At 41.6% G+C, this 24,691-nt stretch overlaps 1 protein-coding gene across 4 annotated transcripts; it reads right to left on the reverse strand.

Moving 5' to 3' along the window:
- Positions 1-6,806: 6,806 nt before the first annotated feature.
- OGFRL1 (opioid growth factor receptor like 1) lies at positions 6,807-24,201 on the reverse strand. Of its 4 annotated transcripts, none has more exons than XM_054063721.1 (7): positions 23,973-24,201; positions 20,956-21,042; positions 20,339-20,417; positions 17,040-17,118; positions 16,881-16,947; positions 16,593-16,738; positions 6,807-15,025 (listed from the first exon to the last, which is right to left on the reverse strand). In XM_054063721.1, exons 1-7 carry the CDS (start codon positions 24,159-24,161, stop codon positions 14,266-14,268), a joined length of 1,407 nt encoding a protein of 468 aa, XP_053919696.1. In that variant the 5' UTR covers positions 24,162-24,201; the 3' UTR covers positions 6,807-14,265. The 4 variants fall into 4 exon arrangements, with proteins under 4 accessions (XP_053919696.1, XP_053919695.1, XP_053919698.1 ...); XM_054063720.1 differs by having other exon boundaries at positions 20,339-20,420; XM_054063723.1 differs by lacking the exon at positions 23,973-24,201 and adding an exon at positions 22,102-23,383.
- Positions 24,202-24,691: the final 490 nt, after the last annotated feature.

Below are 24,691 nucleotides of genomic sequence, written 5' to 3' on the forward strand. Positions count from 1 at the left end.
GTCATTCATGACTTACTACATTTTTCTTCAGCTTAACTAACAGGTTTTGTAAATTGATGTACTACAAATACTAGTGTTTTCAGCTCTGGAGTGAATCCCAGAATAAGAACCAGAATTTTTCCATAAAAAAAGCACAAGTAAACCCCAACTTTCAAAGATGAACAAAGATTTAGAAAACATAGTAATCTACTAGAATAAAATGCTAATTTTTGTTTCATGTTTTATGGCATGTTTTCGTTGTTTCAGTTCTATGGTCAATGATCAAAAATAGGTCAGTTCCCAAACCACATAGGACTGAAATGTATAAGATCAAGAAAGAGAAAAACAAAAGGAAAAAAGAGGGGAAGGAAGTTCTCATTTTTTGTCTTTCTTTGTAAGTCTGATTTGGCTAAACTCGGACTAAAAGTTTCGATCTTTCCTAATGTCCAATAAGTAGTAAAAAACCATAAAAAATAAGACAGGTTGAGCTTTCATGCAGTTACCAGATTGTGGAATCAGAAGAAAAGGATTTTATCCTTTGGCTGATCTGCAGGGAGGAAAACAACGTTACCCCATTTTATAGACGAGAAACAGAAAATAAAAGCCTAAACTCTTCCTGTCCCTCTTTTGACCTTCTAACCGGGCAAGCTGCATTAGGAACAGCAGTGTTCCCTTTGTCATTGATGGAGAGAAATAGACACCTCCAGAAAACAGTTTCCTAATGCAGCAATCATGCTACCTATGTGAATATGCTCGATACTGACAACTCAGAATTTTCAGAGTCACATATAAGAATCCCAAAGCACAATCTGGCTAGAATCAGAAGATTTAGGAAAACGCATTTCAGTGTTGTTGCATTTTCTGCGGCTGTTGTGTAAACGTGGGTCACAACTCTTTCCTTAACCATATGACTCCAAAAGACTTGAGTAATTCCACATCTATTGATACTAAGGTTTTAGGGAAAAATGGTGCAGTTCTCACAAGGTTCAGATTGAAGATGGGACGCTGGCAACCTTCTATCTCTCGTCTCCAAATGATACATTTAAAATGTCATTTTTTCAGCAGGGCTTCCCTTGACTGACTGAAAACTATTCTGCTGTTGTTTCATGTAGCCAACCTGACCAACGAAGTGGTAATTCACGGCTGGCTGGCTGGTATCAGATGTTCATCCTGCTATGTGTCCCTGCCAAGGTTCTGCACACAATTCACCATTGAAAAGCCAGCTCATTTCCACTTGCAGCCAGCTCCATTCATATTCCTCTCAGAGTTAGTGACAATAAATATTATAAAATCACACAAATCCAGATGGTATGGGTCGGAGTTGCCAGCTGTTCTACCACTTCTGAATTGCTTCTCTTGTCCTGCAGCTTGGCTTCCACGGAAAGCATCTCATCAGTTTCCTATGGTCTCATTGCATTTCTTCACAAGCCACCCATCACCCACACATCCCGAGGTATTTTCAACTTCCACTGTAGATATATAAGAAAGATAGAGGCAAAGCAAATTGCAGGCAGAAAATCAAAGAAAAATCCTCAGTTTTCTTCACCTCAGAAACTAAGGATTATTTTTCAAGTAGTGACCTTAACTTCTCAACAGTGACCCACAAAAGGAGACAACTTTGGGGGTTCAGCTGACTTTTACTAATTCTCTTTCATAGTAGACTTACAGCTAAAAGAGAAGCAAAGGCTTTCTAATTTTCCTGATAGTTATCATTGCAAAATCAGGAGGAAAACAGTGCCAAATTAACACAGAAAATGAAATACTTTCATGACCTGTGCAAATAGCATTGTGCAAATCATCGGCATTCTGACAATTACGTGGTTTTAGCTTTGAGTGTTTGCTCTTAGTTTTGACTCTGCGCTTGGAGTGTTATCTGCAGGCTGAAGGCAGTCTCCAGTCCAGTGAAGTTACAAATTGCCACCAGGATTAGGAGAAAGGCTGCAACACATCTATGGTTAGCAGTGTTGTCATTAACACAGACTTGAACACTGATATGATTAACAAATGTGTGACTGCCATTAGTTTTGTCCTCATATTGGCCGCCTTCAGAGTCTTTTGTTGAAAACAGATGCAGAAAAGAGTGAGTGGGAGGCAGAGGAGGTGGGAGCAGCCAGGGCAGCAAGAGTGGAAAAAGAGAAAGCCTGAACCCTGAAGAACAAACAAAAGGCTCCAGGGCTATGATGCTGGAAGGGAGCAGGTCCCTGCAGCAGTGATGCTCTCACTGGTGCCACCATTTGAGACTGTGGTGGTGGCATGAGTGTGTTTAAGGAAGAATAAGACCCTCAGGGGCGCCCCAGGCAGGTGTTTGTGGAATTAAATTGTCTTAGCAGCAGTCTGTCTCATTACATTTGCAGCAAAGAATATTCAATTACATTTTTTAATCTACTCTTTCCGTTGTCTAGCTACAACATTGAAAAATAACATTAATGATAAGGCAGGTCCAGCCAAGCCATGAGTTGAGTCACCCGTCCGGGTTCAGTGAGGGGCATGGCTGGGTGCAGGCGAAGCCCAGGGATCAGGGGCTGGGCTTAATCCCAGCTTCCTGGCAAAACAGATGCCCCAAAAATGCATCTTAGCTTTTTTCTCCCACCACTCTTTTCACAGCAGCCTGTTCCCACTTTACAGGGCTGCACTGGATCAGCAAGCCCAGGGAGCCAAACCTCTCCTGGGGTATTGCAGAGCCTGTTCGTGCACTCAAGACTAAAAAAAATTGCCAGCTCGTCTCCAGCTTTTCAGCCACCAGCAGCCCCAAATCCTTCTCAGCAGGGCTGTTCTCAGTCACTTCGTCCCTCAGCCTATATTGATACTGGGGGTTGCCCTGAACCAGCTGCCTTTTCTCACAACATCCCTCCATGCAGATCTGCGTAATATTTCATTAATTCCCATTAAGTCCTGAAAGTGGAATTTTGCCATTGGAGCCTGCACAGAAACCAGACTTCAGGCATCTAGGAAACATATGACTCAATAGGTAAGAACTGAGAGTTAGACAGTCACAGCACTGGAGTTATCTGGATCACAAATTTTGTATTTGTTCTGTTATTTTTTAATTTGATATTTTTATTTCATACTAAGGGATTCAATCACCAAAGTCCTACCTTCCCCTTTCCTTTTAGACCACTCACGCCAGGGATTTATATAATTTCCCAACCTATTTCTGACAAAGTGGATGATGCTTGCTGGGATTTCATTAGGTGCAAATGGAAGAAGTCTCTGGCACGGCTTTTCCCACCACTTCTAATCTCAACAAACAGGTCCCAGAGGAGTCAAATTCTCTCCAGCAGAGATCCTTGAACTACAATGTGACTCTTTATTATGTAAGTTTATCATCATTCTGAGTCTGCATGAAAACATCTTTAAAAAGTCCTGGCAAAACTCTGCCTTGAATTCACCTGGTAGGACTCCTGTTATCTCAGCAGCAGTGCAGCAAATGAGTCAGCAGAGAATGAGCCACTGGATATGTTACTTAATCATTCACATCTGCTGCATTTGGGGACACATCTGAAATGGGTCCTCTGTTCCCAGCAGTGCCCCAAGGAGGCACTTACCCTATGCGAGTGTGACTCAGCAACATTTCTTAATTATCTGATGATTGCAGGAGATTTCAAGACAGAAGTTTTGTTAGCAGCATTTTATCCAAAGTGGTGAAAAGCTCCTAAAAAGCACAATTGGGACACATTCTTGCTAGCTTTATGACATTGGGCCTTCATTACCATAAACAAACTCTGATATCTGAGTGCAGCCTTTTGGGAAACTTCATTTAAAGCTACAGGAAGGCTCACTGCAATCACCTATGCGTGTGTCCTTAAAAGCGATGGTACTCCTGCTGTAAGCTGGACTGAGTCAGGCTCTGTTTCCCGAGGGTTGGGGGCCTTTTGTCACTGCTTCTCACTGTCAGAGAGGCTGTGCTGCCTTAGCACAGGGGTCACGGATTGGCTGTCACCTCTCTGGGAGAAGGGAGCTTGGCACCAGGTGTCTGCACTGTTTAAGGGTAGGATAACAGCAAAGGCCTTGAAAATACGGGCAATGGTTGAGGAAAGAGTCCCCAGAAGAAGTAACGAGGCACCAACGGGCATTACCTATCACTGAAAAAGTGCAGCCTGGGAAGCTGGGAAAAGCCTGCTTCCCCTTTAGGAAAGGGAGTAGCAGCTCAGTGAGGGAAGAATCATCCGTGCAGCAGGGTGAAGCACCTGTTGCAGCCTGGAAAGTAGTGTCCCCACCAAAATCAGGCAGCGCACAGCCTGGGGTGGAGGCCAAGGGCTGGGAATTGCCTCAAAATTCATCTGCCTTTCAAAAGGACAAATTCAGAGAGGGGAAGGAGAAAGCAGGTGCCCACTTCAGATCCAGCTTTACTGACCAAATGGCTGAACGTGTTCATCTCCACCACAGTGACTGAGGCCACAAAGGACCATGGCCACCAGTGCAAGTTAAAGAAGTCAGTTCTGCGGTATTTGGCACTCACAGCTCACGTCAGGCACAATTGCTGGGCAGTGATGGCTTTGAGTATGCGATAGCGGTGACTGGAGGTGATTAAGAAACAACCACCAGCACTGGAGGAGGTGTGTTGATGCATGTCAGCATAAGAAAGGTTTGGTTTACAATTTAAACTGTAAAAAAAAAAAAAAGGTGCCATTGTCACTTTGTCCATACCATAAAAGAAAAAAAAAAAGGAGGGGAAAAAAAAAAACCAGAAAAGGAAAGAAGTCTTATTTTTAAGTGGAGAGTTAAAATGTGGGGTTTCTTATAACCCTTTCAAAACTGACTGAAGAACCAGACTGCTCCTGAGCTTCCTCTAGGTGCAGAGAAATCCTTCATAGACTTCCTGAGAGCAGTCGTTAATTGAGGATTAGCATTAAGTGCTTTGCAGTTTTGAAAAATTCTACTATATTTCTGGATTTTCAGTTAACTAAATACTGCAGATTTGCCTCCAAGCCACTGAGGGTTCCATGCAGGGCTGAAGGTCCCAAGTCCTAGTTCTCAGAAGTTAATTTAGAGGTTCTAATTTCAGCTGCCAGTTTGGAAGCAGAAAATTTGAAGCTTCCTTGTTTAAGCTTTCAAATGGAATTGGAGAAGTGAAAATGTGATGTTTCTTTTTTTTTTTTCCTGTTTCTATTCTGAAATTTGAAACAGCTGCCACCAAATGTTTATAGCCATACATAGTGCTCAATAAATGTCTAAACCTGGAAGGAACTATGCATGAATTATGTCTGATTTATACATTAAATAAAAATAGAAAGAGCCAGTTGAATTTTAAATGTTCTTCTTGCATTCAGTAAGCCTCAAAATTACGATGCCTATAGAATACTGCCTGCAAAAATATCTAATACATTGCACATACTATACCAAAACATTTTAAAGGTGTTCCAATAGTTTATCAGATAAGGCAAATACTTGGGCATAATTAAACCTTCATAAATCGGCTTTTCATTGGGAGAATTCTTGGAAAATAATTTTATTTTTAAGCTCACTCTATATTGCGCAGGCTGTAGGGAAAGGTCTGAGCTGGAAGTAATTGCTGTAATTGCACTCAGGCAGGTCAATAAACTTACCGGGCACATAAATTAGTCTGCAGGTATCGGACCTCAGCAGCGGGGCAGAACAAGCTGCTGCCCAGCCCTGGACCCCAGCCTGGACCGAATTTGAACGGCAAATCCCAGGATAGCTCTGAGAAGGCCAAATCTTCAGCTATTCTTCTCATGGAGAAACAAAGTGTGAATGATGACAGCATCTTTGGAGAGGTGGGAGCAGAGCCATGTTATTATATAACCCAGACTTGGCTTGAAGGGTGATTGCTCCCAGCCAGGACTGATGGCCTCCCAACACAGGGACAAAACTGGGGACTAGAGTATTTCTAAACACCCACTATTCCTGCCACTTTAAAGAACAGGCTTCTTGGAACTAAAGGGCAATTTCCATGTTGGATACCAGTACGTCAACAAAGTCATGCTACAGTTTTGCCTACGATGTGATCCAGCTCAGAAAATACAAAAAGCAACATCATTATATAGCTTTATTTAGTCACAAAATACTTTTGCAGATACTTCTGCTGCTTCTTTGGAGCCTTAATTTTAAACTGCAGATACTCTCCAGTCACACTTGCTGATTTAACTTTGCAGTGGTAATGCTTGGCCTGTTTGACCCCAGGGAGTGAAGATATTTTATAATTTGTCTTCCAGTTTATTACTGAGCCCAGACAAACAAAGCAAAATAAATCCATTAAAATGTAATTTAAGAAGAGTATTCCCAGGTTTTGTTAGATAAATCACATTTTTGCAATTAATGTGATTGTTGTAAACATTTCATACCTTGCTCAAGATCATCCACATATATCAAAATAAAATATTCTCATCCCAATTTTAAGGCACAGCTCTGTTAGAAAAATATTTCAGCGAAACAACAAAATCAAAACAAAACCTTGCAGTTTAAGTCCCTGAACAACAGAGGTAGTTTAGATTTATTTCAGCCGTCTCCACCGCCATTCTATGCATAATAAAAGTGCTTTCCAACTCTCCGTGCACAAATGCAAGTGCTCTCATTTTGGTCCTTCCTTGCTGTGTGCAGGAGTGTGGTTTGCTTGCCCATCACCCTGGCAGCTGAAAATCTCCTAAATTTCAGCCCCACAAAACACAGCAAAGTAAGAGTATGCATGCCCCGAGAGCACGCATGTATTTCCAGCCGTTGATGTATTTTCATGGATGTGGGAACAGAGTGGTGAGCTCCAAAGGCACAGACGCTGTGCTGTCACAATCCCAAGTGGGTGCCTGCCCCTTTGGCTGGGGGAGGCAGCAGGCAAGGTGTAGTAGGCAAGGTGGTGGTTCCCACCACCCTCTTGGTCAATCTCCTCCAGAAGCCGACTTGCCTCCATTTAACTAGGGTCACCTGGCTTTGGGATATCAGTTTACATTCTTAGCCTCGTAGTGAGCTTTAACAAAACTTTTCAAAGAGGCTCTGGTGGCCACAAGGGTCAGTGCTCACACAGGAAGGATCTTTTGATTGCAGTCATGCTTAAAGCCCGGAGTTGCTGGTGCAAGAGCTAGCAACATATCTAAGTGTCTGCATCTAGGACATGGTCCTTTAGTTGTGAAGTTTATGCTCCATGGGTAGCAGAGTGTTTAACAACGAGAACAAACATTGGAACAAGCTGCCCAGAGTGGTAATGGAGTCTCCATCCCTGGAGGTGTTCAAAAAACTTGTAGGCACGGCACTTCGGAACATGGTTTAATAGGCTTGGTGGTGTTGGGCTGATGGTTGGACTTTATGTTAGAGAACGTTTCCAACCTTAATGATTCTATAAGAAGATGAACCATCCCAATCATCACAGGGAGCTGTAACTGAATTTTCTGGGAAAACCAATGCAGTGACACATCCTGTTATTGCCTACCCTTTTGCTCCTGTCCCTGAGTGGTGACCTGACAACATGAAAGTAATGTAATATAAGCTTCATTTGAGACACGGACAACACACGAAGCTCTCCTCCAGCATAAGGAATAACCTGGTTCTCCTCTCTTAGAAAATAAACGTGTGAGAACAGTAAATCCTCTCCAGATCTGTTGGACCCTTCATAGAGCTCCACAAATCTGCAGCCCACTATGTGAATAACAGCTTACTACAAAACTGGGGGAAAACAAGCTGAAGGTGTCCAATTCTAAAGCTTCAGCAGAGGTTAAATACAAAGAGCAGGTTAAATGTTTCCCTCTTAAGTTTAAGTAGCAGTAGTCACTTGCTGGCACTGCTCCAGAGGGGTTCTGCCTGCACTATCACAACAGATATTTTACCCTTTAATGCTAATAGTGTTTTCATAGTATATATTTTTCTTAAACAAAAAATGAAAAAAACTCAAACTTTTAGTGAAGTTCACTCTGGACATCCCCTTATTCCTTTGCCATCCACGTGGGTATTGTCATTGACAACAAAAAAGGAGGACCAGAGCCTTTAATGCCCTACTTTTAAGTGTTAATACATTTACAGAAGACTATACAAACAAGTGCCAAACAGCAATTACACATTTTTAGAGCTACACAATATTTGTACTGTTGCTAAAACAATGCTGCTAAATGAAGAAGCTTTATTAGTTTAGAGTTTTTGTCCGCTGTTATTAAAAATATATTTACCTGAAAGAAAATCCAAGTATTTCATTTTACAAACGATTCAAAATATAGCAGTAAGCAACATAAACTATTGCTTTTTATGTTTATACAATTTTTTTTGGCATAACACTGCCATACAGTTACAGAATTATAAAATATATCTTTATAGTGCATTACAAATCCAGAAACTGGTTACCACTCCTACCACATACATATGGTATTGGTACTACCAAACATGCACAGCATTCTGTAATTAAACACTGCAAAAGAATACAGAGAAGAGAGCAGGACCATTCATAAAAACTGACATGTAGTTGTTTCAGTATGCAAGTGAAAATTGTTCGGGTTTGGGGTTTTTTTTCATTTTTTTACTGCACTTTTTTCTTGGATACATTAAACAATGAAGTCTATGATATTTCCAGATTTTATCAGTGCAAAACTATACCTAATCATCTGCTGCTTAACTCAAATGGCATAAAGGGCAAACAACCATGGAATAGGTTAAAACACAGAAAAAAAAGAGCAACCGATGATCAGCAAACATGCTTCAGCAGATCCCGAAAACATAAGTGCCATAATATTTTTTACTGCAAAACAATAATTTTCACAGTTAGCCACAGCAGTAATTACATTCAGTACATGTCACAATAAACTTTAACTGATGAATACACCACTAGACTTATAAGCACGGCAGAATTTAAAAGTGCTGAGTTTTTGAGAAGTAAGAGACTTCTTTCAGAAAAATCTGCCAGTCCTCACATTTGTTATTTTATAGCAAACAGGTTAATGCTTTTGAAAAAAGGGGGATGAGAATTGTAAAGCTGCAGGAGGTCTCTATTTAAATGATCTCAAGAGCTTTTGAACTATATTTTAGTACGGCATGTATTAAATATATTCCTGCCTTTCTCAATGGACTTTAGTCAGCACACTTAAGGACGTGGGCTGCAAAAGGAACACAGCTTACAGGAAAAGAAATAGTTCATAGGCAATACAGAGCACACAATTAGAGACACAATTTACTTTCCATTCGCAGGACTGCATTTAAATGCCTGTTCATAGTGAATCTACAGAGTGCCCAAGCGCAGATCTTCTTGATCCATCTTTCATTTTCAGGCTCTGATGGCCATCAAAACCACATTTTGAGCAGTTACTCCAATAGCAGTAGGAAATGGGGACATGTATCAAAATACGTTATTAAAATGTGGAATGGGGAGTATGGTTCTCAGCAAACCTCAGATACTATTTCTGTCTTCTACACGCTCACATTTCACCCATTGATGCCAGTGCCTCCAAATCCAGAGGCACCTCACTCAGAAGTGGGCTAGAAATAGATTTTGTCTTTGACTGATCTTGCTTTTACACCAACAGGAAAAAACCCACATCTGTTCTGCTGTTGGAATCTGACTTTTAATATTTTATACAAAAGGATTTATGTGTAAAAAATTATTCAGAAGAGACAAGTAAGATAATATTGTCATCAACATCGGAAAAGTTTTCTGCCTAAGGGCTGTCTTCTGCCCAAGGACAGAAACACAGGACATCTTCTGCCTAATCAGAAGTTTTTTATCATCAATATCTCCCATGTCTTTCAAAAACTGACTTGAAGTGGTTTTACAGTTTGTCTTATAGAACTTCTAGTAACTGTTCAAATGCACTGGCAATTCTTGAATAAACTGATCTGAGACAAACAAGAGATCACTTTTTTCCCCACAAAACATAATTAAGCCACGGAACGAAGTCACAGCCCCAATGAATTATGGAGGCTGAAAGAAACCATGAGTTCGAAAACAGAAAAAAAACCTGGAGAAAAATGGGGTCATCTTATCTGCTCTTTGTTTCACATCATCTGTTGGCAGCCACTGCTGGAGGCAGGATACAAGGTTAGAAACAACTTTGGTTCTGATGCACACTGGTAGTTTTTAGACAATGTACATCATTAGCATGATCTTGTCACAATTTTATTAATGACAAAACTTACTTCACATACTTGTACCTTATTCATAAATACAGCTTTTGCCAAGCAAATTCAATATGATACGTCACCTATAGAAATATGGTGTAACAAGAGTTATATTTTCACTTAAACATATATATCTTACTATAATTTGTGATCGGTACCACCACAAATGTCAGGAAAAGAAAAATGCAAAAATATAATTCAGTTAAACAGATACACATAAATTTAATTAAAAAAAAACAAACAAGAGCGGTTTTCCATTTAAATCTAGTGAATCTCCCTTGACTTATCTTATTGAATTATCCATCAAAATATACAAAGCTTCTAAGATCTGTAAACTTTCTGATTATAGAATAGGTATATGCAACTGCAGATCATTAGAATTACCCTGGAATAGTTCAAGGCTTACACTAAGTTACATAAAATATCAACCATAGTTATACAAATATCTAATATATCACTGCTGCAATCTTGGAGCAGGAAACTGACAAACTCACCAAACCAGGGAACTGCTCTCAAAGGCTTATTGCAAAGATTTTTAGCATCCTTCAGGATTATGCCTTAAAATACGAACCATACGGACAAAAAGAGCTCAGTTCTGCTCCGAGATATGTGCACATGCAAAACTGTTCTTCTTATCTGAATGGTCTATGGTGCACACCCTGTGTACCCAAGAGTTCAGTCTCTAAGCCAACACAGTATCCGGTACCGAGGCATGTTTACGTCCTGGATAGGAGGGCACAGAGCTGTAACCAATCTTAAAGTGCTGCATGTTTGCATGACTTCTACGATCACCTTCACTTGCGTGTCTGTACTTAGTAACATTTTGTCAAGTTGTGCATTCATATCCCCTCACCATAGGAAACTTGTGCATATACACGCTACTCCCACTTAGCAGTACCAGAGGCTACTGGGATGTACTTATTAGGAAAGAACCCCTGTACAGGAAGTTCTGTTCAACTGATGTATGAATAGCTCGAGTAAAACTGTGCCAAAAATACATTTTTGTAGTAACTACACAGAAATCCCTGAATACATATGCATATAAGGAGACAAAACCAAGTTTAACAGGGAGCAAGCATTCTGACTTTGTTTGCACAACCATTACTTCCAAAACAGAGGTTAAATAAGTAAGCATTGGAATTTATGAGGATACAATCATTTCAATATATATCGTACTGTAAACCTGAAAGCCAATACTTAGAAACTTCAAATATGGAGTGCTTCTGGTTGCTAAGGCCATGATTCTATAATGAAATGCATAGAGCATCCACTTGATCCTCACAAATCTCAATGGGATGCCACACTGTGTGATTGCCCTGCAATGAATTCTTCTTCAAAGCACTTGTGAAATCAGAAGAAACAACTCCTCCATGAAAAGAATGAGAAATCATCAAATTTTACATAGAACAGAATTTGTTAGTTAAAGCTGAAGTGTCCCATTAGACTAATTCTGTTGATAAAACTATAAGACAAAGATTAGAGAGTGCAGGAGCCCACCTGATGCAAAAAACTTCAATTCTCTAGTCCCCATAGCTCTTTGTAGGCAATTGGTATGCCACTAGTCTTCCCACTTCTATGAAAACTGATAAAAATATACAGAGTTGTGGATTTTTTAAATAATTTTTAAAATAATTGCAGAGTTAACAGTGATATGGGTCCCAAAGTTCTTGACTGTATTTTCAGATATGCTGGGCTCTTAACGCAGAAAGCCCTGCCAGATTAAAAGTACATTAAGCACTTTATTAATGAGAGGACAACCAGCAAGCGTGTATAGATGAAAGCTGCGTCACAATAACAGAATATTGTACCGCAGAGAAATCTTTAGGATGCACGTCCCGAGAACTTTCTGGTTTAAAATTAAAGCAAGATTTCTGTTTGTTTTTCTGTTGGCTTTTTTTGTTGTTGTTCAGTAGACAAAAGAGAAAAGATCTCCTGAGGTCATCAACGTTCAGGCAAATTACAGTATAAATATAATAACAGCCCCAGCATCCCTCATTTCACTTGAACACTATGCATTTTTTAAAGTGTTTAATCTTAATACCAAAGTCTATAAATTGAAGGCTCTGTATAACTACCTATAGTTATATTCCTCATATACAGGGTATGCATTTTCCCTATGCTATTCAAGAAATACCTGTGTAAAAACAACGCTATTAAGTTGGCATGGTTAGGCACTCAAGATTTAAAAAGTCAGAGGCAGAACATAGAATTGTCCTCCCTGTGCATACGCATGGGGTCAGAGTCCTTATCTACATGGACCAATTTTATCTCAGCTTTTCCTGTCCCCTTCTGCTCTGAAGAACAGAGGCAAACATGAACACGGAGAGACTAGTTCAAGTCCAGGGTATAGTGAAAGGCTTCTCAGCACCTTTCCAACTTTAAAGAGGCAGTGGCTATGGGAGGAATTCTGTGGGGGGCATTTCTGTTCAGACAGACTTAATAACTCCTTGAGCAATCTGGGTTACCCTAAAAAAATTCACATACATATATTCTGTTCTTTCCTTACAAGTTAGCATAGGAGAAAGAGGGATAGGTCTTCCTTCTTCTCTGCTTCTTTAGGATGGAAAGAGCCTAATCTTCGTCCATGGGTACCAAAATTTATAAGTGCCACACTATTTGATCCCAAGAAACTACATAGGGAAAACAATGAATGATGCATTGCCATGATGGGAATTAGTGAAAACAGAAAAATACTAGACATTTGTCTATGCTTTGGAACCCCTGAAGACTCTGTAATTTTGAGTTAAAAGACTTGAATAAAGTCTAACAGCACTCTGACATTCAAACAGTAGTCAGTTACTTGCCTCATAAGATTTCATCAAAAATACATTAAAGGCAGTGGATAATATATACACTTATAAATAGAAAATAAATACAGAAGTTTTAGACTATTTTAGGACTGTAGAAAGTGTGAGTTCTACCTGCTTTTTTTTTTTTAATTCATATTCTACAGAATTAACTCGCTGAGTACTATCTTGTTTGACCGGATAGCATGAAGTCAGAAGAGGCTGCTCAGGGAAAGCAGACAGTCCTTCAGCAAAGAAAGCTGGGAAAGATCTTAATTGGGAAATTCTGACCTGCTGGGCTCCAGCCAGGCCAGCAGACCAGCCTGCCTCAAGTTTCAGCCTATGATCAAAGTAACATTAAACTGTGAAAGACCTGTGATAGACAGCAAAGGAAGGAAACAGACAGCTGGAAGAAAGTATCAGGACTGCCTTGTTCTCCCAGACCAGCAACACGGGGTTCAGCATTGTGCAAACTCTACCCAAAACTGGCCAAGAAACATCACAGTTCAGGTAAGATCCAGCTGCACAGGCCTGGTGACAATTTCTCGGAGGCTTTGATAATCAAGCAGTGCCTTGTGGTGAAGACTGTGCTTTTCAGCTATCCAGAGGCTTTCCAGGTGCTGAACCCAGCTGGGGGAGTTATTTTACTATAGTTGATCAACAGAGAGCTTTCCCACTGAGATCAAATCTGAGTGATCAAAGAAAGCCGATGATTCTATGATCCCTCCTCACAAATTAGTAGTAGTGACAAATGAGTCAAGAGAAAAGAGAACTTAAACAGAGACTAGAAGAAGTCTAAAGTGCAACTTCCCCTGTACCCAAAATCTGTGGATACAGTTCCATTGTAAGTTAAACTTTTATTCAATCTACAACGATACCCAGCTGCATAGGACATTTTGATATCCGTTACTAAGTGTCTCCAACAAGGATGCTAATCTAAGGTAAAAGAGGCTGTGCAAATACTGCGGTTAAACATGAACATAGTTCCTAAAAAAGCATCCAGTAGGGAAAAAACTGTGCTCTTGAAATAATTTCTAGTCATTTCATAAAAGGAAATCAACACTGAAAGCATATTAAAAGAAACTTTAAAATTCTGATATTTCAAGGCTTTCTAGCAAGTTATGCTTCTTTTGTAAAAAAAAATAAAATATTCAATTAATTTAATGGCAAAAAATAATTAGCTTTTCTATTCAATCTGTCTGGAAAAGATAATTAAATTTTTAGCTTTGAATATACATGATTGTTTTAAAGAGTCATACCTGGCTGACTCCTGATAAACTGAGGTTGAAAAAAGTGAAATTCATTAACCTCTCAGAAGCATAATCTGATGCATTAACAACAACCATAGTCTCATGAACATTGTATACTACGCTTGAAAGAAATTTCACCCCAAATGAAGGAGCAATGAATAATTTGCTTCATTCAATACAAAACATAATCATTTTTAACCTCAGGCTCACGATGTGAGCTCATCCTTGGGTTTTGTGGTGGTCCCTCCTGAAAGAGTATCCTTGTCAAGATCATCTTGTAGATCTACTGACGTGTTATTTGAAGAATTCTCAGTGTCACATAAATCCTTCTCTATAGTGCCTGGGTGATTTCCACAGTCACTGCTCAGATTTTCATCATCTTTTTTTGAATGAGAAGCGTCCTCCTTTCTGTCTGAAGTATCACTAATTTCTTCTGATTTTGAAAGCTGACCAGTATCAGCATCACTGTTCTTTTCGCTGTTGTTCTGCCTAGCAGCATCACAGTTCATTTTTTGTTCATCCTGTTCATTGTCTTCCACATTTTTTGTGGGTTCTACCTTTCTTTCTTCCACTGTTTTACCAGCTGTGCTTCCACTTGCTGATGCATTCTTAGGCTCTTTTGGTTTCTTATGCTTGGAAGTATAACTATTGTGAATAGAAGTTGGAGATGCTGGCTTTTTATTTGTTTTGCTTCCCTCGGACTTCTGTTTTCTTGGGGGTCCCCAGATGAAATGTTCTGAGGGCGTATAATGTTGCTGAGCAAATCTCAGGAGTTTCCTCCTTTCTCTTCGGTCTCTAATAGTATACACAAAATATTCTAGAGCACTTTGCTTAATGTTGGGAATGGTATCTTCCACGAGGGCTTCATGGAGAATAAATTTCACTAGGGGAGATTTGAAACTCTCATATCCAAGCTCACCAAGACTTTTCAGAATTCGAGTGATTCTCAGGTAGTTGTGCTGAGACCTTTGGAAGAAAAGGGTGAAAAAAATCCGTTGAATCAGAAAAAAGAAATATCTCAGAGATACAGAAGTGGAACTGCAAATTCTCACTCATTTTTATCACTATAGGTGTGTACTTCAGGCTTCCTGTACTTTCATTTCTCACAGCTGCTGAAGCTTCCTAACACCTCTTTTGCTAGGATGTTGTGAATGAAAATTAATGTCTGTAAAATGCATTGAGGCAATAGGTGGGAAAATATCAAACTGTGTACTAATGTTGATTCCTTTTGTTGTATATTTTCTTTCTGAGGAGAACACCCAGTCATTTTCTAAAATACGGGGTTTGCGGTGCATTGCAGTAATGCAGCTACAGAACAGGATTCATTGCACTTCACTTAAGCTATTTAAAAGCTGGGTCTCCAACAACCTATGCTTCTGATACAGTCAGCACTGGGAGAAAAAGAGGCACCTCTGGAGAGCAAGTCCCACAGTCACAGGAAGTATCTAAGTCAAATGGGACAAACTATCTTCCTCCGAAGAGCTCTTTCTCTCATGAAGTAGGACAAACTATTTGCTTCTGAAGAGCTCTTTCTCTCATAAAGTACACGTAAGTGAACAGTAAAACTTAAATGGCTAAATTTTACATGGCTAAAATTAGGTAAAGAGAGTTCCAATTCCTCATTTAAAACTGTGTAGCTACTCACTAGTGAGAATGTAGGAATTACAACGTGATTATAGGCAGTGAGTAATCTTGGGCTTCCTGTTCTATCTGTGGCCTGAGTCCAAATCCATGAATCGGTTCATATAATATTTGAATAAATAATAACTTCTTCCATTATTCACTCAAAATTATCCACCAGCAATCCTACCTGCAAGCTTTTGTTTGGATGGGAGTACAAAATAGTGGAAGAAAACTTTCTTCAGCTCTAAGGTAAGAGGTATTACAAAAGCGACCAAATGATTTTAAAAGAGATTTTGACAAAATTAATCCCCACGGGACAAAATTATGCAAACATGCTCCTCCCAATGCCAATGAGAGGTGACAGCTGTAGTTTGCTGGAAGCTGGTCTAAAGTTTGACTGAATGCATATCTAAACCCCTCCATTTAAACCCTGCAATTAAAAAAGGTATTAAATATGAACTATTTAATGTTTTGAGGAGAGAGGGAGATCTTGTTATTTAGCTTCCATGTTACAGGTGTGGAGAATTTGATTTTTCTGAAAAAGAAAAGTGAACCCAAGGATAAGCCATTTGCTCTTTCCAGCTAGAAGCAGCACCTGGAATCAGGTGAAAATGAGTTCAGTAACATGACAAACTCATTAATTTGAAACTGTGACCTTCTTCAGCATCACCTGAAGTTGTGTTTTCAGGGAATTCACTGATGTTGGTTAGACCAGTAATGGGTGAGAAACACAATCAGAAAGAAGGGGAAGGAGAAACGTACACATACAGACACAAACCAGGCAGTGACCATTTCGTTTTCACTTTTTCCTGGCAATCTTTGGAAAATAAATCTTCCCTTTCTCTAGAAAACAAAAGACTAAAGATATTCTATGGCAATTCTGGAGAGTGGAGTGCATGTCATTACTCACTCATTCAAATGCTGAAATCTTTCCTGCCAGTTAGCAGCTCGTGCTACGTTTCCAGTTTTATCAATTAGTTTTATTCCAAAAAACTCCAACATCATTTTGTAAGCCAAAAGGAATCTTCTAATTGCTTCTTTTGTTTTCTTGAATTCCTAATAAACAAAGAATACATCAAAAATTCTAAATGGCACCAAAGCAAGTACTTCTGCATTGTATAAAACAACTCTACATAACAAAAAGCAGTTATGTATCAAAATTGATGTGATGGTTTCTATTGAGTTCAATTTGTATTACCTCAATTTCATATGTAGTTAATTCTTTAGCATAGAAGTTCAGACCTTGTTCCCTCAGTGGGAAAAGCCTGTTAAAAGAAAAAGCGCATTACAGCTTACAGCATATGAACACTTAATCAAATTAACGCTTCAAAATAGAAATAGGTAATAAGTGACCAACCACTGTATGTAAGTGTGATTATGTTCCAGTTTTTCATAGTCTCCTTTCCATTTATTTAGGACTTCTTCAATATAAACCCCTGCATAAAAATAATTTGAAAATTGTTAGGTGACCATGAAAACCAGCATTCAGCTACATAAAGTACGTGCCAGGTTTACATAATGATGGAATACATAATTCTCTTTCACATACTATGTGAAATAAGGTATATAACAGCCATAAAAAAAATTGAAATGTAAAATAAATTCACTTACTAAAAATTAATTAAAAATGAGAGATTTATCAAATTTTAATATAAACAAAACCAACTGACAGTGTTATTTATAGGCAGAGGGTATGTGACAGTAACCTCTATAAAATATATTTCCTGAGAAGTTCTCATGTCCTAGATCTCTTCATCCCACTAACTGGCAATTAACAAACCACTTACATGTAACATTGCATCACAAATCACCTGCCATTGCTTCACCCTGACAAAATTCTGCATATATGTGTGTGTGTGTGTGCACAATCTTAGTCGAACAAAGCCTCAACTCTGTAAGAAATCTCCCATTCCAGGAATCTCTCCAGCCACACATCAACATTTCTCAGTCTTTCTCATTTAGCTGTGGCCAAGAGTCTTGACGCCATCACCATGAGTTTGACCTTGGGGCCTCAGGTCATGCTCAATAAATGAGAATTTCAGCTTTTAGTGTTCTCAAAACAGTTGTGGAGCTCAGCCAGCTCCTCTTGGAAAGACACAGTGACGGAAAAGGGGGACGTATAAAAGGAAATTAATCACACTTTGTAGTGAGACCAAGCCCATGAAGTTCAGTCATGGGCCAAGGCACCTCTTTTCCATGCACTGCACAAATACACAAAGTACATAAAAGGATGCTCCTGCTCCAAAACCAGCACAGGCCCTTTCCATGAATTAGGAAAGGGCTCATTGTTAGCTTATTTCTACTCTGAAACCAACAGCAGTTTTCCACTGCAGCATGGCTTCTCCCAAAGTCAAACAGCACAGGAGTGGCCTAAAAAGGCCAAAGTTCCATGTAAAGTCTCCTACTATATATCTATGAATCTATATATCTATATATCACTATATACATCTACATATCACTATATACATCTACATATCACTATATACATCTACATATCACTATATACATCTATATATCTATATATACATCTATAGATATATGAGATCTCTCTCCCTTCTCAGTGAAAATTTCCACTTGGGTTCCCATTACAAGGGAGAGTTATTTGGCATTTTTCTGCAAGAAACAGAGAAGGGAGGCAGTCAAAGGGGCTGCTAAGAAGATAGGGTTTCCAGCGCAGGCATGGCCAGAAAAGGACCTCACCAAGAGGACCTTCTGCCATCACCAACCTGAATCCAGCTTTCAAAATAACTGCATTTCAGGTACTGGAAAACTTGCTTTTCAATTCCAGGGCAGAGAGACAGGCCAGCTCTGAGTCAGAACCACAAGCTAAATCTGCAGTCATGGAATTAAACTTCAGATCTAGTATTGCACTAGAAATGTCTCCTTTCTTTTTTTTTTTTTTAGTAACATTCCTCAGTACTTCAGTTCTGAACATGGTAGCTTAGGCTCCCTCTAAACACTCTCACAGACCCACAGACTTAGGTCAAGGTGGTGGCTGCTCTTTCCTATTCTCAATAAAGCCTTTAGCACAACCACAGCTTACAGACATCAACAATTCAGCCTCCATGGCCCATCAGCTATTTTTGACACCACCAACTGTAGTTTTGGCCTAAAATTTTTCATTTGTTTTCTTTACTAATTGTAGGAAGGATACATCCTCCTCTAGCTGCTTCTTTTCTCATGGCTAATCCTCTTGAATTACTCCTTCATTTTGCCCTTTAAAGGATCACTCCTCCAGCCTTTTCTGGCTTTCAGTTTCCGATTCTCTGTGTAATGTCTCTTGAATTTGCTACTTCTGTACCGGAATTCATAGATCTAACTCTTCTTGCACTCAAGCTAAGAAGTCTCCAGCATCTGCCTGTGGATATCTAGATACAGCTCAAGGTTATTAAAACAAAGGCCGTATCTTTCTTTCACATAACCCGGTTTTCTTACTTGCTGAGGATATTATCACAATCTTGCCTATAAACAGCCTATAATCTTGCCTATAATCTTGCCTTCAACCTTCCTATATGTCCAACTTTGCATCTTTCTATATAACATTCCTTCCCATCCAGCTCCTAACAGAACTTTGACATTTTGCATCTCAATATCCCTTCTCCTAACCTTGAAGACTGCCTTCTTGTCACGCTAACATCTGCTGCTGCTAAGATCATGTTTCTAGACCGCGGCTTTTTCAGATTGCCTCTTTTTTTTTTTTTTTGCTTTGCATTCTTCCATTGTGAAGCCCTTTTCTGTAACATCAGACAAAAACCATACACCTTCACTTCCAAAGCATTTTGTGACCTGTCCCTTCACCTTCACACCTCATCAGAATCCATTTGTTGCTTTGAGACTGATTCTGCCTCTGACAGGATCCTGCCTCAATGGAAGCCTCCACATCTCAGTTCTTCCATAATGCAATGTGCACTTCAGTGTTTCCTCCCAACCTGCTCTGATGCTGAGAGCAAACACCTTCAAAGTAGCCTCCTCATTGTTCTTTTAAAACTCTCAAAAGCTTATTTTTGGCTTGCAAAATTTTTTTGGCCAATGGCTAAGCTTTCATGGGCCGAGACTCCTGTCTACTATTCTAACCAAGACTGGTTTATTGCCTCTTTCTGCTTCCCCATCTGTCTCCTTCCTCCTACCTCTCATAAACTCATAGAGACTGTAAACTCTCTAAAGCAGAGTTTACCATCTTTCAGCCCATCCTGTGTTTGTGCAGAACTTCGCATATGAGGTTCCACTACCAGAACCACTAGGGACTCTGAGAAATGATTTTATTATTGTTATCATAGTAACCACACATGAGGCAGTTACAACACATTCTATTTTTCTTATGCAACACCCATATCCCTGCCACTCCTTTCCAAGCATCAGGGAGCAACTTTATCTTTGTTTAATAAAAGGTAGGGCCACTACTGTAAACTGTACTACGTCATGCTGAAAACACATAAGAAAAACACCACCTCCCTAGAGCGAAAGCTAACTCTGGTTTAAGCACAACCTGCCTCCTTGTTATCAACATGCCACTCTAGCACAAGAGGTTCATTTCATGCAATAAATCGTTATACACCTCCAATTTGTTAGCACCACAATTATCACTACAATTTCACTTTGTTACTATTATTAGTGAGCACTCTTTTGTTATCACCATTAATGCCACGGATTACTCACCATCAGGTTTAAAAGGGATTTTATTTTTGTAAAAGCGAAGATTGCACAAGTCATTTTGATACCGAAGATCTTTAAAGTTCTGCTGAAAGAGAGGAAATAAGATATTATCAGCCTACAATAACCTCTCAAAGAGTACTCAGGAAGTGATATTGTGAGCTTTGAATAATTTGAGGACTAAAAAATTCCAGAGTTTTAGGAACCGGAGTTTCACTCATGCACTTAAAGACTCAGTTTATGCAAGTTCCTTCTGGCTGGTACCTTCTCTTACCAAGGCAGAGGTGCAGCACCAAGCACAGCAGCACCTTGGCTTTTGTCTCAAGGAGTTTGAGAGACAAATGATAAGAAGTCTCAACTCTATCATTTACCCTTTGGCATGTCCAAGGCACAAGCCTTTTTCTGGGCTCCTAGCAGTGTTCCCAGGTTTGCCCATCTCACATATTTGCATGTTCACCTGGGATGAAAAGACACTGCACTAAAATTTCAGTCCTCTCTCACGGCTTTTGTAACATCTTTTTGATTCTTCTCTTATCTATTAGGCACCACAAAGATTTAGGAATGTTTGGGTTGTGTGCTGTCATCTATTAAAAAGGGAATTTTAAACCATAAAATATTCTTACTGGATACTGGTGTCGGTACTTGTATAAATCTCTTGCTGCGTAGAAGCTTCTCTTTGGCTTGGCTGTCAGCTCAGTTCCATCACCACTCTGAAACAGTTAGAAAGTAGATAATAACCATGCACAAACTCAGTAGATACTGAATTTGTGTAATACTAACGTAATTATTTTTCATTATGGATTTCAACAAAGTAAATATACCTCAGTGCGTGTAGTTGCCCACTGTTTGACCAAACACTGAAAATGTCCCTGCTGAATACTTAACACCTCACACTTTAAACCTAAATTAATAAATAAAATCAATCACAAAAGCAGGACTCTGAAATGTCCTTCCAATGAGACTGGATTTGATTAAAATCAAGAGGCTGGCTGTTACTTCCAAATGCAAGACTTTGAAGTAGCCCAGGAAGTTCTAACACAAGGTGAAATAAGAAACTGAACATGAAAATGCAGAGGGACTACTAATTTCAAACAGGAAATCATATTGTTTGCAAAAGCTATTTGTCATATGTACATTGACTTAATCGCTACTATCGCACCCTGTGGAAGAAAATGAATAGTTATGGACAAGCCAATTTGCAGTTCTAACATCTTCTTGAATCACCTTTTTATTATTTGTTTCTCAGAACTTAAATTTAAGCCTAGTGAGAAGAACCACTAAACCTCAAGACAAAAACATGCCTCAAGAAAATACACCCATATAAGAGCTTGTACTGGATGCCAGCTGTTTGGTAGCTGTGACCTGAAACAACCAGAGTCCATCAAGGTCAATGGAAATAATCCCAGGGACTTCAGAGAATACTCAAAAAAGCTGCACGTGCTGAAGAAAACAAGAAAATTAAGAGCATACAGAGACTTCAACTTGCTACCAACAACTTTATTTGCTTCATAATTTCTTTGTAACCACACTGACACTGAGAGTTTTGTATTTCTTACTCTCGTAAAATGAGACTTTACACTAAAATCAAAGGCCAAACAAGGGAAAAAAATTAATTCCACTCCTTGCAATACACATGTAAGTTCCCTGGAACTGCACGAGACATTTGCTTTTATTATTACCCATCCTATTGCTTTTCAATAGCACATTAATGACAAACAAGCACCTTTTTTCATTACCCCTTTTGCAAGGCCGTCTTTGACCATACTTACAGGCAAAACATGCTCATTCCAACCAGCAACAACTCCTGACACTTGGTTATCTGGCATTGGTGACAGGCTGTCACCACAGATCACATAGAAAATGGAAAAATGCTTATACTTACTTATTTTTGCATAATGGCAGTTTCATAGAATCATAGAATCATTAGGTTGGAAAAGATATTTGGGATCATCAAGCCCAACTGTACCTGTCCACTACTAAATCATATCCCTAGGCACTTCATCCACCTGTCTTTTAAATACCTCCAGGGATGGTGACTCAACCAGCTCCCTGGGCAGTCTCTGCCAGTGCCTGAGAACCCTTTCCGTGAAGAAATTTTTCCTAATGTCCAATCTAAACTTCCCCTGGCACAGCTTGAGGCCATTCCTTCTTGTCCTATCACCTATCACTTGGGAGGAGAGACCAACACCCACCTCTTCCCAACCTCCTTTCAGGCAGTTGTATACAATTCCCTCCACTGAAAGCCCTGGAGGCAAGAGCTGACCACCACACCGAGCACCAAGGAAGTGCCAAGCAGGACTATTTTATTTTATTTCTGAACTAAATAGAAACATAATACCTCCAACGGGGTATAAAAGGACCCAAGTGGTCCACCCTGCACTCAGTTCTAACTCCAATAAAATAATTGGCAAAGCAACGCTTTATTTCTTTAGGTTCAGAATTGTTATAAGGTTATATGTTACATTGTTATAAGACAGTAACTTGCTCTTAATATTCCTCATCTCTTCTCCCTGGTGACCAAAGATAGGAACTGAGGGAATAGCAGGAGGATGTGCCAGGGGAGGGTTGGGTTGGATACTAGGAAAAGGTTCTTCACCCAGAGGGTGTTGGAGCACTGGAACAGCTCTCCGGGGAAGCAGTCACATCACCAAGCCTGAGAATACTGAAGAACCCTGTGGACCGTGTGCTCAGACACACGGTGTGAATGTTGGGGTGTCCTGTGCAGGGACAGGATTTGGACTTGACGATCCCAGCGGGTCCCTTCCAGCTCAGGACACTCTGTGATTCTGCAGTCTGGGATCTACCAAGGACTCACGAATCTGTCGCCACTGTATGACCCACTATTCAAGATTTTTAACCCATTTGCTTAAGAGGCCAAGTTCAAGCTCGTATCGAATTCGAAGCAGAGCCTTGCTAGGCAGGGCAGCGGCGGGACACAACGGCGACTCCCAGGCCTCTGTTTCTCGGTGAGCACAGCCAGGAGGGTCCCCTGAAGCTCTCCCCGATGCCCGGTGAAGCTCCCCGGGCTCCGACAGTGCCGCAGCGCGGGGCAGCCCCGGTCCCCATCCCCGTCCCCGCCTCCCGGTACCTGCTCAGCATCCTCCTCCAAGCGCTCCCCGTGCTCCGGCGGGGATGGTCCCCATCCCCGTCCCCATCCTCATCCCCATTCTCATCCCCATCCTCATCATCTCCATCCCCATCCCCATCTTCATCCTCATCCCCATCCCCATCCTCATCCCCATCCTCATCCCCATCCCCGTCCCCGCCTCCCGGTACTTGCTCAGTATCCTCCTCCAAGCGCTCCCCGTGCTCCGGCGGGGAAGGACTGCGGGGCAGCCCCGGTCCCCATCCCCATCCTCATCTTCATCCACATCCCCATCCCGATCCTCATCCCCTCCATCCCCATCCCCGTACCCATCCCCATCCACACCCCCATCCCCATCCCCGCCTCCCAGTACCTGCTCAGCATCCTCCTCCCTTGCTCCAGGGGCGGCGGGGGCTCCCCGCTCCCCATCCCCACCCCCCGGTACCTGCTCAGCATCCTCCTCGGGCTCCCCTGGCTCCGGCGGGTCTGGGAGCGGCGGGGCAGCCCCGGTCCCCATCTCCGTTCCCACCCCCACCCCCGTCCCCGCCCCGGTACCTGCTCCGCATCCTCCCGCTCGGGCTCCCCCGGCTCCGGCGGGGGCTCCCCGGGCTCCTCCCCGCCTCCCGCGGCGGCGCACGCCCCTTCCCGCAGCCCGCCGGGCTCCGAGTCGGTCTCCCAGGTGGAATCGCAGTCCTCCACCGTGGTGGGCTCCTTGAAGCTGACCCCGCTCAGCAGGCTGCCCATCGGGAGGCCGCGGGCTGGGGCTGCCGGCGCTGCGGCGGGCGGGGCGGCTCCCGTGTGCGCGGGGCGGGGCTGCGGGGCTGGGGGGGCACACGCACCGCCCCCGCCGCCGGGGCACGGCACCGCCGGGGCGACCGGCAGGGCACAGCGCCCAGCGCCGCACACAGCCCCGCACACAGCTCCTGACCCAACCCACACCCAGCCCCGCACTCAGTCCTGCACCCATCCCAGCACCCATCCCGCACCCATCCCGCACCCAGTCCTGCACCCATCCCAGCACCCATCCCGCACCCAGTCCTGCACCCATCCCAGCACCCATCCCAGCACCCATCCCGCACCCAGTCCTGCACCCATCCCAGCACCCATCCCAGCACCCAGCCCCACAACCAGCCCTGCACCCATCCCAGCACCCATCCCGCACCCAGTCCTGCACCCATCCCAGCACCCATCCCAGCACCCATCCCGCACCCAGTCCTGCACCCATCCCAGCACCCATCCCAGCACCCAGCCCCACACCCAGCCCTGCACCCAGC

This window comes from Cuculus canorus, chromosome 3 (genome assembly GCF_017976375.1).
Source record: "Cuculus canorus isolate bCucCan1 chromosome 3, bCucCan1.pri, whole genome shotgun sequence".
NCBI classification, from domain to species: Eukaryota; Metazoa; Chordata; class Aves; order Cuculiformes; family Cuculidae; genus Cuculus; species Cuculus canorus.

Coding starts and splice junctions, on each gene's coding strand:
- OGFRL1 (XM_054063720.1), bottom strand. CDS start 24,161: ATGGGCAGCCTGCTGAGCGGGGTCAGCTTCAAGGAGCCCACCACGGTG. Junction 21,043..23,972: donor AGCGGGAGGATGCGGAGCAG/GTACCGGGGCGG, acceptor TAACTGTTTCAG/AGTGGTGATGGAACTGAGCT. Junction 17,119..20,338: donor AATCCCTTTTAAACCTGATG/GTGAGTAATCCG, acceptor ATTTTTATGCAG/GGGTTTATATTGAAGAAGTC.